The sequence below is a fragment of the Rhamphochromis longiceps genome, linkage group LG5 (assembly GCF_057381845.1).
Source record: "Rhamphochromis longiceps isolate RC_006_pf linkage group LG5, R_longiceps_female_GT1.1, whole genome shotgun sequence".
Lineage (NCBI taxonomy): Eukaryota > Metazoa > Chordata > Actinopteri > Cichliformes > Cichlidae > Rhamphochromis > Rhamphochromis longiceps.
The window spans coordinates 42,297,237-42,315,365 of NC_140561.1; the positions used below are offsets into that span (position 1 = coordinate 42,297,237).

Genomic DNA, 18,129 nt, shown 5'->3' on the forward strand with positions numbered 1-18,129 from the left:
AGGAGGCGCTAGCAGCAGCTTGTGGTGTCTGTGAGCTGGGGTGTTTGAGGCAGAGGTCCTCAGTTTCCGGCCTGCGGCGCATCTGTGTCAAACAGGAGAAAGGACAATAAACCCAACCCGTCCTCGGATATTCTGGGATTGAGATCACATGACAGGTCACGCCGCACAATGACCCTTTCTCGAGTGCAACCAGAGCCCGCCTTCCAGCTTCATATTTCAGAAAAATGAAACGAGCTCCGGATGTCTGTTCACTCCTAGACACGCAGAAGAAAGTAAGTGGACGGCTATTTTGACAGCCTCCCTGCCTCCAGATGTTGGCGCTGCTACAGCAAATAGGAACGGGCTTGTGAGGTCGCACATGGCGGATAACCATCAGAAACTTCTCTGAGCTCCTGTGATTGTAAGGACTGCTGTAGCAGTTTGTCAGTAGGTTCAGTAGAAGGAAATGAAAGGCTGGCAGGAGGAGCGCACTGAGCTGCAGCACTGATCTCTGTGAGCAGCAAACATCTCACACTACTCACAATGTTCACAGCTGAGCAAGTCAGTCACGGAGCCTGCTGCAAACTTCAATTCAGAACCTGACACATCTGAAACAAGCCTGAAACACACTTGAAACAAGTTGGAAAATGTCTGAAACACGACTGATACACATCTGAAACAAGCCTGAAACACACTTTAAAATGTCTGAAACACATCTGAAACAAGCCTGAAACAAGCCTGTAAAACATATGAAAATGTCTGAAACACACCTGAAACAAGCCTGAAACACACTTTAAAATGTCTGAAACACATCTGAAACAAGCCTGAAACACATATGAAAATGTCTGAAACACACCTGAAACAAGTCTGAAACACATCTGAAACAAGCCTGAAACACATATGAAAATATCTGAAACACACCTGTAACAAGCATTAAAATGTCTGAAACACATCTGAAACAAGCCTGAAACACACCTAAAACACATCTGAAACACACCTGTAACAAGCATTAAAATGTCTGAAACACACCTGTAACAAGCATTAAAATGTCTGAAACACATCTGAAACAAACCTGTAACAAGCGTTAAAATGTCTGAAACACACCTGAAACAAGCCTGAAACAAGTCTGAAAATGTCTGAAACACGACTGAAACACATCTGAAACAAGCCTGAAACACACTTGAAACAAGTTGGAAAATGTCTGAAACACGACTGATACACATCTGAAACAAGCCTGAAACACACTTGAAACAAGTTGGAAAATGTCTGAAACACGACTGAAACACATCTGAAACACACTTGAAACAAGCCTGAAACACACTTGAAACAAGCCTGAAACACACTTTAAAATGTCTGAAACACATCTGAAACAAGCCTGAAACACATATGAAAATGTCTGAAACACACCTGAAACAAGCCTGAAACACACCTAAAACACATCTGAAACACACCTGTAACAAGTTGGAAAATGTCTGAAACACGACTGAAACACATCTGAAACAAGCCTGAAAAACACTTGAAACAAGTCTGAAAATGTCTGAAACACGACTGAAACAAGCCTGAAACACATGTGAAAATATCTGAAACACACCTGTAACAAGCATTAAAATGTCTGAAACACATCTGAAACAAGCCTGAAACACACCTAAAACACATCTGAAACAAGCCTGTAACAAGCATTAAAATGTCTGAAACACACCTGTAACAAGCGTTAAAATGTCTGAAACACATCTGAAACACACCTGTAACAAGCATTAAAATGTCTGAAACAAACCTGTAACAAGCGTTAAAATGTCTGAAACACACCTGAAACAAGCCTGAAACAAGTCTGAAAATGTCTGAAACACGACTGAAACACATCTGAAACAAGCCTGAAACACACTTGAAACAAGTTGGAAAATGTCTGAAACACGACTGAAACACATCTGAAACAAGCCTGAAACACACTTGAAACAAGTTGGAAAATGTCTGAAACACGACTGAAACACATCTGAAACACACTTGAAACAAGTCTGAAAATGTCTGAAACACATCTGAAACAAGCCTGAAACACATATGAAAATGTCTGAAACACACCTGAAACAAGCCTGAAACAAGTCTGAAAATGTCTGAAACACGACTGAAACACATCTGAAACAAGCCTGAAACACACTTGAAACAAGTTGGAAAATGTCTGAAACACGACTGATACACATCTGAAACAAGCCTGAAACACACTTTAAAATGTCTGAAACACATCTGAAACAAGCCTGAAACAAGCCTGTAAAACATATGAAAATGTCTGAAACACACCTGAAACAAGCCTGAAACACACTTTAAAATGTCTGAAACACATCTGAAACAAGCCTGAAACACATATGAAAATGTCTGAAACACACCTGAAACAAGTCTGAAAAACACTTGAAACAAGCCTGAAACACACTTTAAAATGTCTGAAACACATCTGAAACAAGCCTGAAACACATCTGAAACAAGCCTGAAACACATATGAAAATATCTGAAACACACCTGTAACAAGCATTAAAATGTCTGAAACACATCTGAAACAAGCCTGAAACACACCTAAAACACATCTGAAACACACCTGTAACAAGCATTAAAATGTCTGAAACACACCTGTAACAAGCATTAAAATGTCTGAAACACATCTGAAACAAACCTGTAACAAGCGTTAAAATGTCTGAAACACACCTGAAACAAGCCTGAAACAAGTCTGAAAATGTCTGAAACACGACTGAAACACATCTGAAACAAGCCTGAAACACACTTGAAACAAGTTGGAAAATGTCTGAAACACGACTGATACACATCTGAAACAAGCCTGAAACACACTTGAAACAAGTTGGAAAATGTCTGAAACACGACTGAAACACATCTGAAACACACTTGAAACAAGCCTGAAACACACTTGAAACAAGCCTGAAACACACTTTAAAATGTCTGAAACACATCTGAAACAAGCCTGAAACACATATGAAAATGTCTGAAACACACCTGAAACAAGCCTGAAACACACCTAAAACACATCTGAAACACACCTGTAACAAGTTGGAAAATGTCTGAAACACGACTGAAACACATCTGAAACAAGCCTGAAAAACACTTGAAACAAGTCTGAAAATGTCTGAAACACGACTGAAACAAGCCTGAAACACATGTGAAAATATCTGAAACACACCTGTAACAAGCATTAAAATGTCTGAAACACATCTGAAACAAGCCTGAAACACACCTAAAACACATCTGAAACAAGCCTGTAACAAGCATTAAAATGTCTGAAACACACCTGTAACAAGCGTTAAAATGTCTGAAACACATCTGAAACACACCTGTAACAAGCATTAAAATGTCTGAAACAAACCTGTAACAAGCGTTAAAATGTCTGAAACACACCTGAAACACACCTGTAACAAGTCTGAAAATGTCTGAAACACGACTGAAACACATCTGAAACAAGCCTGAAACACACTTGAAACAAGTTGGAAAATGTCTGAAACACGACTGAAACACATCTGAAACAAGCCTGAAACACACTTGAAACAAGTTGGAAAATGTCTGAAACACGACTGAAACACATCTGAAACACACTTGAAACAAGTCTGAAAATGTCTGAAACACATCTGAAACAAGCCTGAAACAAGCCTGTAAAACATATGAAAATGTCTGAAACACGCCTGAAACAAGCCTGAAACACATATGAAAATGTCTGAAACACACCTGAAACAAGCCTGAAACAAGTCTGAAAATGTCTGAAACACGGCTGAAACATCTGAAACAAGCCTGAAACACACTTGAAACAAGTTGGAAAATGTCTGAAACACACCTGAAACACATCTGAAACACACCTGTAACAAGCATTAAAATGTCTGAAACACATCTGAAACAAGCCTGAAACACACCTGTAACAAGCATTAAAATGTCTGAAACACATCTGAAACAAGCCTGAAACACATCTGAAACACACCTGTAACAAGCATTAAAATGTCTGAAACACATCTGAAACAAGCCTGTAACAAGCATTAAAATGTCTGAAACACATCTGAAAAAAGCCTGAAACAAGCCTGTAAAACATATGAAAATGTCTGAAACACGCCTGAAACAAGCCTGAAACACATATGAAAATGTCTGAAACAAGCCTGAAAAAGCTTGAAACACGCCTGAACACGTGTGAAACATGTCTGAAAATATCTGAATCACATCTGAAACACCTGAAATACCTGACCTCAGACGTTCACTCTTAAATACTGAACCACTGCATCAGATTTTAAGGAGTGAGACAATCAATTTGTAGAAGACACTGAAACACAGAGAACACTTCCTGTTTTGTGATTAGACTCCCACAGTTTATTAATTTGATCTATTTTTGTGATGTAATCTTTTTGTTATTAATAGTTCCTGCTTGAGCTCAGTATATAATCTCCACATTTTATGTGTTAAATCCTAAAGGATTCTGAATGACCAGGGTTATATTAAAAACAAACATGGTTAACAATGAGGTGCAGAAACCAGTGTCTGTGTACATCTTTTATGTACAGTGTATGACCTGAAGGCCACGCATTTTGAGTGTTATTAAAAATGTGTTGGACCCACAGAAGTTACAGTAACAGGGAGCTCTGCTGCTGAACTTTACCCGCCTCTCTCTGTTAGCTCAGTGTTTGTCTGCCGGACTTTGAGCCTTTCTGAGGTTTGTATTGATCGGAGGGAGGACGTGCCTCTCTGTATTGACGTCCCCGTGAGTGCTGCCAATCTGGTTACAGCAAAGCGGACAACTTGAGCTCGAGTCTAAGGCCGGAGCCGCACCTCGGGAGGAAACGTGATCGCTCTGTAACGGCAGGCCATAACGCATCTGCTCGTTCTTTCAACCACCACCACCATCAACACTGAAGCTCTACATGACTCCCCGTTGCCGAGGCTAAAACTCAAGCAGAGGATGTGAACTCCCACTGCAGTCCGTCTGCATGCCAGCGGTGACTTCATCTTCATCAGCCTTCGCTCCTCACAGCGCTTCATGAGCCATGAGTGGCTCTGGTACAACGCAGCACCTCAATTACTTAAGAAGATGCTGAACAGACAGGAGCAGCAACAAGTCCACCACCACCATCATCATCCACACCAACACTATTATCATCATCCACACCACCACCACCATCATCATCATCCACACCAACACTATTATCATCATCCACACCACCACCACCATCATCATCATCCACACCAACACTATTATCATCATCCACACCACCACCACCATCATCATCATCCACACCACCACTATCATCATCATCCACACCTCCACCATTATCATCATCCACACCACCATCAACATCATCCACACCACCAGCATCATCATCATCATCATCCACACCAACACTATTATCATCATCCACACCACCATCAACATCATCCACACCACCATCATCATCATCCACACCACCACCAGCATCATCATCCACACCACCAGCATCATCATCCACACCACCAGCATCATCATCATCATCATCATCATCCACACCAACACTATTATCATCATCCACACCACCACCATCATCATCCACACCACCAGCATCATCATCATCATCATCATCATCATCCACACCACCACCAGCATCATCATCCACACCACCAGCATCATCATCATCATCATCATCATCATCATCCACACCAACACTATTATCATCATCCACACCACCACCATCATCATCCACACCACCAGCAGCATCATCATCATCATCATCATCATCCACACCAACACTATTATCATCATCCACACCACCACCACCATCATCATCCACACCACCACCATCATCATCATCCACACCACCACTATTATCATCATCCACACCTCCACCATTATCATCATCCACACCACCATCAACATCATCCACACCACCAGCATCATCATCATCATCATCATCATCCACACCAACACTATTATCATCATCCACACCACCACCATCATCATCCACACCACCAGCATCATCATCATCATCATCATCATCATCATCCACACCAACACTATTATCATCATCCACACCACCATCAACATCATCCACACCACCAGCATCATCATCATCATCATCATCCACACCAACACTATTATCATCATCACACCACCACCATCATCATCCACACCACCAGCATCATCATCATCATCATCATCATCCACACCAACACTATTATCATCATCCACACCACCATCAACATCATCCACACCACCAGCATCATCATCATCATCATCATCATCCACACCAACACTATTATCATCATCCACACCACCATCAACATCATCCACACCACCAGCATCATCATCATCATCATCATCATCATCCACACCAACACTATTATCATCATCCACACCACCATCAACATCATCCACACCACCAGCATCATCATCCACACCACCACTATTATCACCCACACCACCATCATCATCATCCACACCACCAGCATCATCATCCACACCAACACTATTATCATCATCCACACCACACCATCATCATCCACACCACCATCATCATCACCCACACCACCATCATCATCATCCACACCACCACCACCAGCATCATCATCCACACCACACCATCATCATCATCACCACCATCATCATCATCATCATCATCATCCACACTACCACCATCATCATCCAAACCACAATCATCATCATCCACACCACCACCATCATCATCCACACCACCACCATCAGCCATGCTCTCAGAGCCTCACATAGTCAAACTTGAGCACAAACACAAACATGCAGAAATGTTTCTGATAGAAACACAGAGCTGATGAAGGCTCTATTTCCACTTTGGAGATGATAATTAAAACTTCCAGCTCTCAAACTAAAGTCCTGTTTATTTTTAAAGTTTTTTCTAGAGATGACGTCACATCTTAATGATAATTTTAGTGAAAAGCATTACAAGTGTGAATGACGTCAGTCTGAGCTTGTTTCTCCATTTGTGGAGTAAAAGATTCAAAAAGCTGGGAGCTGACTTTCTTCAGCATGACTCTGATCTGAGAGCAGCTGACAGCCTCACAGCTCGATCCTCAGCTCTGTCCGCGGCCGGGTCTTACCGGACTTCACCACCCTTCCCTGGGCGGTGCTGGGCTCCATGCTACCAGAGCTCCTCTGCTCCTCTGCTCCTGCTCTCCTGCACAGCTCAAAGCCAGGCAGCGGTCACGTGGCACGTGGACTGCCCCTCCTCCTCGGGACCACTTCCCACGCTGCTCCTATTCATCAGCCAGCGGCTCCACCCAGCCTGAAATCCAGCTGCCACCTGATGGGGGGGCTGACTCTCACTGCAGCCTGGAGCAGACTCTCAGTGTGGGTTGCATGCGAACCACGAAGATAAATAATGATGATCTCACAACATTTAATCTGACATTTATCTTTAATATTCACACTTCCTGTCGGCAACTTTAAACACTTTTGTTCTTCTTGCCGACACTGTCACTTTATCAATGCTGGTCATCAGGCTCTTTGCTGCTAAAGTATTTATTTATACCTACACTCTATGCCCATACTCTATACTGGTACTCAGGTTGTTGCACTCTACTTATAGTATTATTTATGTATTGTTTTATTACTTGTTATTCTGTTTGTTAAAAAACAAAACAACTATTCATTTATTTTTTATTTAAAATAAAAAAACTTTCTTCATTATTTGGTTTCTTTTCGCTGTGTGTACATAATTTCTTTCCACCTCATGTTAACATGTGATGCAAATGACAATAAAGCTCCTTGAATCCTGCATGGACAGATCTGTGACATCATCAAGCCTGACGTCACGTTTATCTTTGACAGAAACTGTGAACAGTTGACTTTATTCTTGTTTTCAGTCACATGGTCCAACCCTGACCAATCACAGCTGTGTGAGTTATACCTGTGCGCATGTTGAATTCATTTATATTTCTAACTATGGCGTATGGTGGCCCCAAAGGTTCAAACACAGCAAAAAGAAAACATGTCGGGAAGAAGTTTGATCATCAGCTTCATGTTCCTCTGGGCCATCACACACACAATCACACAATCACACACACACACACACAACAAAGACTCTGGTAAGGGCGGGGTGGTGGGCTGTGTGCCTTGGGACTGGTGCCATAACAGCAGAGTTGTAAACAGTCACTCCAGACTTGGAGGCCTTTTTTATCTACCATTGTTTACATCCCCCCCCCCCCCCCCCCCCAAATGCTAATGTTAGCTCAGCACTCAATCACTTCCAACTTATCATCAGTAAACAGCAGAGAGAGCACCCAACCCCCGAAAGCAGCCTCAATGAATGGAGAACCGGAAGAGCTGCATGAGGATGCTCTTCATGGACTGCAGCTCAGCATTCAACAACATGATCCCAAACATCGATCCCAGATCCGTCCTGTCACCTGCTAGTGGATCAAAGACTTTCTCACCAACCGGCCTCAATCAGGTCAACTTAATCCAATTTTCAGTTGCATCAAGGAGCTTTTTATTCTAAGGTAGACCCTACAATAATACATACAGAGAAAAACCCAACAATCATATGACCCCCTATGAGCAAGCACTTTGGTGACAGTGAGACCTAACCCTAACACCCAGTGCATCATCCAGCAGCCTATTGCAGCATAACTAAGGGAGGATTCAGGGTCACCTGGTCCAGCCCTAACTACCGTAATTGTCGGGCTATAAGCCGCTACTTTTTGCACAAGCTTTGAACCCTGCGGCTTTTAGTCAGGTGCGGCTTTTCTATGGATTGTCCATGATTTTTGTCATATCGTAAGACGATTTGTTTTGTTTGTTCCGCTATTGTACGGCACTACGTTGCCTGGCGGAAGGGCATGTGATCAGACACACAGTATCTGGGTTCAAGAGTGGTATGTTGGTCACGTGTCCATCCGCCAGGCAACATAGTGCCGTACAAGTAGCGCGAAAAACAAACTTCAAATTAACGCTACGCGTTCAGCGGGAGTCGTGGATGACGAGCGGCGATAAGCTTGCGAAAAGCAAGTTATGCTCAACTCCACCGGTGGATTCTGACAGCGTGGAAAAGTGTGAAAACATCCACGATCACCAACGGATTTCGAAGGGCTGGACTGCTGCATGATGGAGAGGAGGACACCGCCACGGCCCTTCAGAGGGTGTTTGACTCTGACACTGACAACGAGGATTTCTTTGGTTTTCTAAGTGACAACGAAGGAGAGAAGCTGAGAGTGGATGACGAAGCCATCCTGAGCCTGTTCGTATCCGACACTGGAGGAGAGGACTTTGGTGGTTTTAGTGCGCAGGAAGATGGTGGTGAATGACTGACTTTTCTTCTTGTTAAAGCCGTGTCACTGCACCTGAGCCTAAAAGGTAGTCCGGATCTATTTTTCTGGTGTGCTGTAGGTTATTGTTATGTACTACATTTGTTACTCATTTATGAAGCACAGTACATGTTTCGTACTTGTAATTACCGCTACTTGTACATATACCTAAAAAGTTATGCAAATATGTACCCATAACTTGTTTTTCAAAATATTAATAAAAGGGGTGTGTCTCCAAACAGCCATCTCTTTCCTGACAATTCCCTTTGTGCATATTCTCTTACATATGATAAGTCAACATTGAAACACCTGCGGCTTTTAGTCAGGTGCGGCTAATGTATGTACAAAACAGGATTTTCCCCTGATTTTAGCTTGTGCGGCTAATATTCAGGTGCGCCTTGTAGTCCGGGAAATACGGTAAATGCTTTAGCAAAAAGGAAAGTGTGAAGCCTAATCTTGAAAGTAGAGATAGTGTCTGTCTCCTGAATCCAAACTGGAAGCTGGTTCCACAGAAGAGGGGCCTGAAAACTGAAGGCTCTGCCTCCCATTCTACTTTTAAATACTCTAGGAACAACAAGTAGGCCTGCAGAGCGAGAGCGAAGTGCTCTAATAGGGTGATATGGTACTACAAGGTCATTAAGATAAGATGGGGCCTGATTATTTAAGACCTTGTGTGTGAGGAGCAGGATTTTGAATTCTGGATTTAACAGGAAGCCAAAACAGGAGAAATCTGCTCTCTCTTTCTAGTCCCTGTCAGGACTCTTGCTGCAGCATTTTGGATCAGCTGAAGGCTTTTCAGGGAGTTTTTAGGACTTCCTGATAATAATGAATTACAGTCGTCCAGCCTGGAAGTAATAAATGCATGAACTAGTTTTTCAGCGTCACTCTGAGACAGGATATTTCTAACTTTAGAGATGTTGCACAAATGGAAGAACGCAGTCTTACATATTTGTTTAATATGTGCGTTGAAGGACATGTCCTGGTCAAAAATGACTCCAAGGTTCCTCACAGTGTTACTGGAGGCCAAGGTAATGCCATCCAGAGTAAGAGTCTGCTTAGATACCATATTTCTAAGATTTTCAGGGCCGAGTACAATAACTTCAGTTTGATCTGAATTAAGAAGCAGAAAGTTAGCGGCCATCCAGGTCTTTATGTCTTTAAGACATTCCTGCAGTTTAACTCATTGGTGTGTGTTATCTGGCTTCATGGACAGATAGAGCTGGGTGTCATCTGCATAGCAGTGTAAATGTATGCTATGTCTTCTAATGATGCTGCCTAAGGGAAGCATGTATAATGTAAACAGAATTGGGCCTAGCACTGAACCCTGTGGAACTCCATAATTAACCTCAGTGTGTGAAGAGGACTCTCCATTTACATGCACAAACTGGAGTCTATTAGATAGATATGATACAAACCACTGCAGCACAGTACCTGTAATACCTACAGCATGTTCTAATCGCTCTAATAGGATATTATGGTCGACAGTATCGAACGCTGCACTGAGGTCTAGCAGGACAAGCACAGAGATGAGTCCACTGTCAGAGGCCATAAGAAGATCATTTGTAACCTTCACTAAAGCTGTTTCTGTGCTGTGCTGAGCTCTGAAACCTGACTGAAACTCTTCAAATAAACCTCTGCAGATGATCTGTTAGCTGTTTGACAACTACTCTTTCAAGGATGTTTGATATAAAGGAAGGTTGGAGATTGGCCTATAATTAGCTGAGACTGCTGGGTCTAGAGATGCTTTTTGAGTAAAGGTTTAACTACAGCCAGCTTGAAGGCCTGTGGTACATAGCTGATTATTAGAGATAGGTTGATCATATTTAAGACTGAAGCATTAATTTATTAATACTCCCTTATAATAAACCCTCATCACTCAGGCCACTCACACACAGACTCTATTCAGACCAAGTCCTTTTGGACTACCTCCAAGCACTTTGCAACTTATAAATATTTTATTCTGGTACAGTTGGTGTCGAGCACCCACAGTTTTGTTCTACATGTACAATGACAATAAAAGGCTATTCTATTCTATTCTATTCTATTCTAGAACAGGTCTGTGACATTGGCTGCTCACAGGTCGTACCGCCTTTATTACCTGAGACGGCCTAACTCACCTTTGCTGTGCGGCTGCTTCGGCAGAGCCTGATGGTCAATGTTATACGCCTTCTGCAAAACAAAGAAGAAAGGCTCATCATTTAGCTGAGGAGGAGGATGAGAGCAGTGGGGAATGGCCAACTCAGGCTAAGAACAAGAGAAAAAGAAACACACGCAGTGACTCAAGGTGTCACTCCGAACCTGGCAAAATCAGGTAAAACAGGAACAAGTGCAGTCACAGCTTCAAGCTTCCATTCACTCGTTTACTCACACAGGTGAGTCTCACAGGTGGAGATCCTGACACCTCACTGCTAAAAGCTTTCTCTGTTTTTATCCTCCTCTGACAGAAGAACCAACACTGAGACAGCAGGAACTGAACTTTCACAGTAAAACAGGTCTCTACTGTGGTAAAAACTAGCTTTCATCAACTACGCCTAATCTCTAAGGCTAAACCCTACATACCACACAAAGATATGGAGAAACTCATTCATGCTTTCATTACGTCAAGACTGGACTATTGTAACTCACTCTACTTGGGTCTACAATCTTCTCTTCTGCAGCGTCTGCAGCTGGTCCAGAATGCTGCAGCACGTCTCTTGACCGGCACTAGAAAGTTTGACTCTATCACCCCTGTTCTGAAAAATTTACACTGGCTTCCTATCAAATATCGAATTGATTTTAAAATTCTATTGTTTACTTATAAAATTTTGAACAATATGGCACCTGACTACTTAGCTGATCTCCTCTGTCTGTACAGCCCTCAGAGAGCACTAAGATCATCGGGCCAACTGCTCTTGGTGCAACCTAGGTCTCGGCTGAAGACCAGAGGAGACCGTGCCTTTGCCGTTGCTGCACCCAGGCTATGGAATACTCTCCCTCTTCATATTCGCGCGTCAGATTCCATTCAGTCTTTTAAATCACGTTTAAAAACGTATTTGTTTGATCTGGCATTTAAGGCGAATTAGGGTAATTTACATCTGGCTCTGTATTTAGATTATGTAATTATCTTATATTTTATATATTTGTAATTTATATTTTAGTGTGATTTTATTTGTACTGCGATTTTACTGGAAAGCACTTTGGTGTACTTCGGTCTTAAAAATGTGCTATATAAATAAATTTTGATTGATTGATTGATTGAGTAAAAGCATCAGATTATTATTGATCACAGAGACAGCCAGTCTCATGTGTGTGAGACCACCCTCAGAAACTTCAGCTGCTGCTGCCACCTTAATGATCCACCTGACATCACTTCATCAGTCAGCTGACCCAGAATCAGCTGATCTCAGGTTTTTGGGAGGGGTGAAAGGGTTAAACAGTCCGGGTCAGAGAGAGAAAACACGAGTCAACAACATCAGAAAGATCTGAATCCAAAAATAAGAACAAAGACACGTTCACCAGTTTTCACAATAAAAAACAAACATGACAAAGTGAGAAAGACGCAGCTGCAGCTGTGCTCAGGTCACCAGCTTCTGACCACAGGTCTGAGTCTCTGGGTTCCCGTAACAACAGACGAAAGCTGAAGTAATAAAACACGCTGTGATTGGCTCTGGAGGACCGTTTCTGCAGTTCAGGCTGAAGAAGAGCCGAGGCACACCTGTGTGTGAAGAACAGGTGTATTAGAGACCTCGGCACAGATGTGAAGAAGAGCAGCTAAGATGAGAGCTCCGGCCGCTGCTGGAAAGGGAACAGGAAGCAGAAGACCACCGGAACCCTGAGGACTGTCTGCCCCCTGCTGGACTCTCGGCAGTGGTACAGCTGCGGCTCCGAGGCCGGGGTCAGCGGTGAGGGGGACTGTAGCAGGTTAGCATAAGCACCAGCTAGCATCGTCTGATCGAGCAAGGAATGTGATTGGACCGCAGGCCAAAACACATCTCACAGCTGTGTGTGAGCTTCCACTCTGACCTCTGACCTCATCACTTTGATCTTTCCCTGCTGCTTCACTCACTGCTGGATCACCTTAATCTGCCCGACTAAAGACTCACACACACTAACACAAACACAAACCGTGTGGTAATTTGAACACCATGGCTTACCCCCCACCCCCCAGATAAATCCGGACCTCTCCTCTCAGATCGTTCCTGAAACTCGATGCTCCAAGCTCGTCTCCACCTGCTGCACTGAAAACAGACAAACCTCTAGCCCCGCCTCCTCTCAGCTGCTCTTCAGCCTCGCCGACAGCTGCGCCGCCTCATAACTCGGATATTTGCGAGAGCTCGGCTTTCCTATAAGGTCGCATTCCTGCTGTCTCCTCCCCTGTGGAGTGCGACTCTGCAGTCATCCTCACCCTGATCGGAGAGGCGTACGATTGGCCTTCGTCCTCTCTCAGACTTGCTCAGTTCCCACCTGGCTAAAGCTCTCAGGTGAGAGCAGGTGCTCCTTTGTTCTGAGGTGTTTCGAAGCCAAACGTGAATCGCAGGAAATCATCTGAACGAGTTAAAAATCTGTAAATAAACGGTGTGCAGCACCAAGCCTCTCTCACTCTGACCTCAGAATAACTCACTTCCTGTGCTCGAGGTGGATCAGCTGATTCAGGTTGGACGTTCTTAGGTGTTTTTTGTAAAGCGGTGCTTTTTCCAAAAATTCAAATAAAAGTTTCTGAAACGATTTCTGACCTCTGCTCATGAGGTCATGTGACTCATCCAGTTTCTCTGAAAGTCGAACCTTACGGAGCAGGTCATGAATGTCTGGAGCCAGGTGATCTGAGACATGATCCAGGTGAGCGTTCGACGCTAAAGAACTGGAACCTCCACGCAAAAACCTTGTTTATTCTCAGAGACGGTGGCAGGTCGTGATTTCAATCAGCAACAATAAACAGCTCATCTTTCATTTTATCTGCCAGCTTCTGCTGAATTTAGGTGCCATCAGAGGTGAACTTCTAACTGATGTCCAGCAGGGGGCGACTCACCTGGAAGTCTGCTTGCATAGATGCTCATCAGGAAGATGTTTACTGATGATTTTATGGTGTCAGTCACTGCTTTTAGGTCTGACTGAATAAAACATAAAACTCATTTTGGTCCCATTCAGAGGAGGAAGTAGGAATCAGGAAACAGGGAGTAGGAGAATGTCGCGCAGCGTCTCGCTCCTCGGTCAGATTCTTCACGTCCCATCTCAAAACACAAAGATGGAACGAGAAAACGCTCAGCTCAAGGTGTGATAACTTCCCTGACCAACGGGCAGCGTCACATGGGCCATCTTTTACCTGTAGTCTGTTGCCTTCAGGAGCTGTTCTGGACTGCTGTAGGCTCACAGACTCACGGTGATGTCAGTCACTAATCTGTTTTTATATCCTTTAATTTATCACATCTAAAAATGGCGGCTTGCGGCAGTCTTGATCGCAGCGCCGAACGGCTTCATCTGAAAGAGACTAGCCCTCGCCCACAGCGCCATCAGGTGCTCTGCAGCACACCAAACACTCACACTGAAACCACAGAGCACCTCAGATTCAATCCAGCAGGTACAGGTGAGCTCTTCGTCCCACCGATCTCTGCACCATGGATGGTGCTTACAGCCGTCCCCCACCCCGCACCACAGGGGTACCATTTTCCTTCAATTTGTCACCTGTCAGGACATTTGAAGCACACCTGCTGCAACCTTCATCGCGCAGAATGAATATCCTCACACATACAGTGGGGCAAAAAAGTATTTAGTCAGCCACCGATTGTGCAAGTTCCCCCACCTAAAATGATGACAGAGGTCAGTAATTTGCACCAGAGGTACACTTCAACTGTGAGAGACAGAATGTGAAAAAAAAAAATCCATGAATCCACATGGTAGGATTTGTAAAGAATTTATTGGTAAATCAGGGTGGAAAATAAGTATTTGGTCAATAACAAAAATACAACTCAATACTTTGTAACATAACCTTTGTTGGCAATAACAGAGGTCAAACGTTTACTATAGGTCTTTACCAGGTTTGCACACACAGTAGCTGGTATTTTGGCCCATTCCTCCATGCAGATCTTCTCGAGAGCAGTGATGTTTTGGGGCTGTCGCCGAGCAACACGGACTTTCAACTCCCGCCACAGATTTTCTATGGGGTTGAGGTCTGGAGACTGGCTAGGCCACTCCAGGACTTTCAAATGCTTCTTACGGAGCCACTCCTTTGTTGCCCGGGCGGTGTGTTTTGGATCATTGTCATGTTGGAAGACCCAGCCTCATTTCATCTTCAAAGTTCTCACTGATGGAAGGAGGTTTTGGCTCAAAATCTCACGATACATGGCCCCATTCATTCTGTCCTTAACACGGATCAGTCGTCCTGTCCCCTTGGCAGAAAAACAGCCCCATAGCATGATGTTTCCACCCCCATGCTTCACAGTAGGTATGGTGTTCTTGGGATGCAACTCAGTATCCTTCTTCCTCCAAACACGACGAGTTGAGTTTATACCAAAAAGTTCTACTTTGGTTTCATCTGACCACATGACATTCTCCCAATCCTCTGCTGTATCATCCATGTGCTCTCTGGCAAACTTCAGACGGGCCTGGACATGCACTGGCTTCAGCAGCGGAACACGTCTGGCACTGCGGGATTTGATTCCCTGCCGTTGTAGTGTGTTACTGATGGTGACCTTTGTTACTTTGGTCCCAGCTCTCTGCAGGTCATTCACCAGGTCCCCCCGTGTGGTTCTGGGATCTTTGCTCACCGTTCTCATGATCATTTTGACCCCACGGGATGAGATCTTGCGTGGAGCCCCAGATCGAGGGAGATTATCAGTGGTCTTGTATGTCTTCCATTTTCTGATGATTGCTCCCACAGTTGATTTTTTCACACCAAGCTGCTTGCCTATTGTAGATTCACTCTTCCCAGTCTGGTGCAGGTCTACAATACTTTTCCTGGTGTCCTTCGAAAGCTCTTTGGTCTTGGCCATGGCGGAGTTTGGAGTCTGACTGTTTGAGGCTGTGGACAGGTGTCTTTTATACAGATGATGAGTTCAAACAGGTGCCATTCATACAGGTAACGAGTGGGGGACAGAAAAGCTTCTTACAGAAGACGTTACAGGTCTGTGAGAGCCAGAGATTTTCCTTGTTTGAGGTGACCAAATACTTATTTTCCACCCTGATTTACGAATAAATTCTTTACAAATCCTACCATGTGAATTCATGGATTTTTTTTTCACATTCTGTCTCTCACAGTTGAAGTGTACCTCTGGTGCAAATTACTGACCTCTGTCATCATTTTAAGTGGGGGAACTTGCACAATCGGTGGCTGACTAAATACTTTTTTGCCCCACTGTACATGCAGGTGATCGCATGACCGAACACCAGATTTCTGAGTTTAAACTGTTGGTGTGAGGATCTGATCAGAGTATTCTCACTAACTGTAAAGATGATCGGATCATTGATCAGCGCTTATCACTCACCTTCTTTCCATAAACTGCTCCCATGATCCTCGGTGCCCTGCTCAGGCCTCTCCCTGGCTCTGCGTCCTCCCCACAACTTCTCCTTCTTTTACTTTTTCCCAGCAGCCTCGGCGCCCCCTCCTCCGCCTTCCCCTCCTCTTGCTCACCCTGCTGCCTGGCAGCCTGACAGCCCGGTCGCTGGGCTCCGTTAACCCTGCAGACTGTGAGGCGACTCCGAAAACTTCATACCAGCAGGAACCAGAGAGGAGCGGCCAGCTGAGCACACGCAGTGTGACTGCGAGGAGGAGGCCACCTGTTCCTGCCTGACTCCCTGCTTTCAGCTGTGAGGAGTTAAGGAGCTCCGGCTGGATTAAAGTAATCAGAGGAGACAGCAGAGCTTTAAGTCTCCTCCTTACCTCCTCTCAGAGGAGTGCAGACAGTCTGAGGAGTTCAGCGTTCATACGAATGAAGTGAACCAGTGACACACATTTGAATATTAATGCTGCATATCGATCTGATATTGGCGCTGGTATCAGATCGATATTTGTTAAATCATTCTTAATGAACAAATACGGGTCAAACATGCTGAGAAACATGTGAACCTTTCTGTGGTTTATTTACAGCCTGCAGCACATTAGAAACAGGCACGTTTACACCCAGCCCTCCAAAATAAAGGCTGGGAGGTGTTTTATTGTGAAAAGTCAAAGTGACAGTGATTTAATGGTCAGTGTGTTTTGATGGTTCATGTCATAAATCAGGACACACTGCTCTGCCCATAATCAGCTGACTTTAAAAGGTAAAAGTCTTCAGTATTAACGACCAGACTGATACTAATGTTTGCAGTGCCACCCAGCAGTGCTCATCAGTCTTCAGCGTTCGGTTCCAGTCCGAGTTTCTTCGCTGGCAGAGGCCCGTTGTGTTTGTCTGGAGCAGATTTAGGAGTTCAAACCTCACACGTTTTTATTTCACTGCTTCATACGATTCTTTCACAAGTCCACATTTTATTTCAGCAGCTCAATTGTTTTCCTTTCCAGTCATGTTATCATAAAACTACACCCCAAACACGACCTTCATCATGCAGAGCATCCTGGAATTGATCCCCGAACTTCTGATTGGGTCACACTCACATGGAGTCTGCTACTGCTGCCCCCTGGAGGGCTGTCAGAGCACTGCGGCACGATGGCGAGGCGCTCTTTACAGTAAAAACCAGTTTTAAAATTGATTTTGAAATCACCATCAGGGATTCTTGTTTAGGTTTGAAAGCAGCAGGTAACCTCAGAGAGCACCTCCACCGCCAGCTCGTCTCCTGCTGCACCTCAGTCTGAAGAACAGACCTCACAGCGGGAGCCATCAGAGGTGCACCAGGACACGAGCCAGGGGGTTGGGAAGCGTATCTGTAACCGGAAGGTCGCCGGTTCGATCCCTGGGCTCTCTGTCC

At 44.2% G+C, this 18,129-nt stretch overlaps 1 protein-coding gene across 2 annotated transcripts in view; it reads right to left on the minus strand.

Annotated features, from left to right (window-relative positions):
- Positions 1-16,907, minus strand: part of LOC146670689 (actin-associated protein FAM107A-like) — a 26,708-nt gene extending 9,801 nt beyond the window's left edge. Inside the window, exons 1-2 of one of the 2 annotated variants that reach the window (XM_085407737.1) lie at positions 16,713-16,907; positions 11,373-11,424 (exon numbers count right to left, since the gene is read on the minus strand). In XM_085407737.1, coding sequence (XP_085263863.1) covers positions 11,373-11,424; positions 16,713-16,736 — 76 coding nt within the window. In that variant the 5' untranslated portion in view covers positions 16,737-16,907. Of the gene's footprint in view, positions 1-7,050; positions 7,196-11,372; positions 11,425-16,712 lie in introns of those variants that run through there. The other variant, XM_085407738.1, reaches the window with a different exon arrangement.
- Between the last annotated feature and the right edge of the window lie 1,222 nt (positions 16,908-18,129).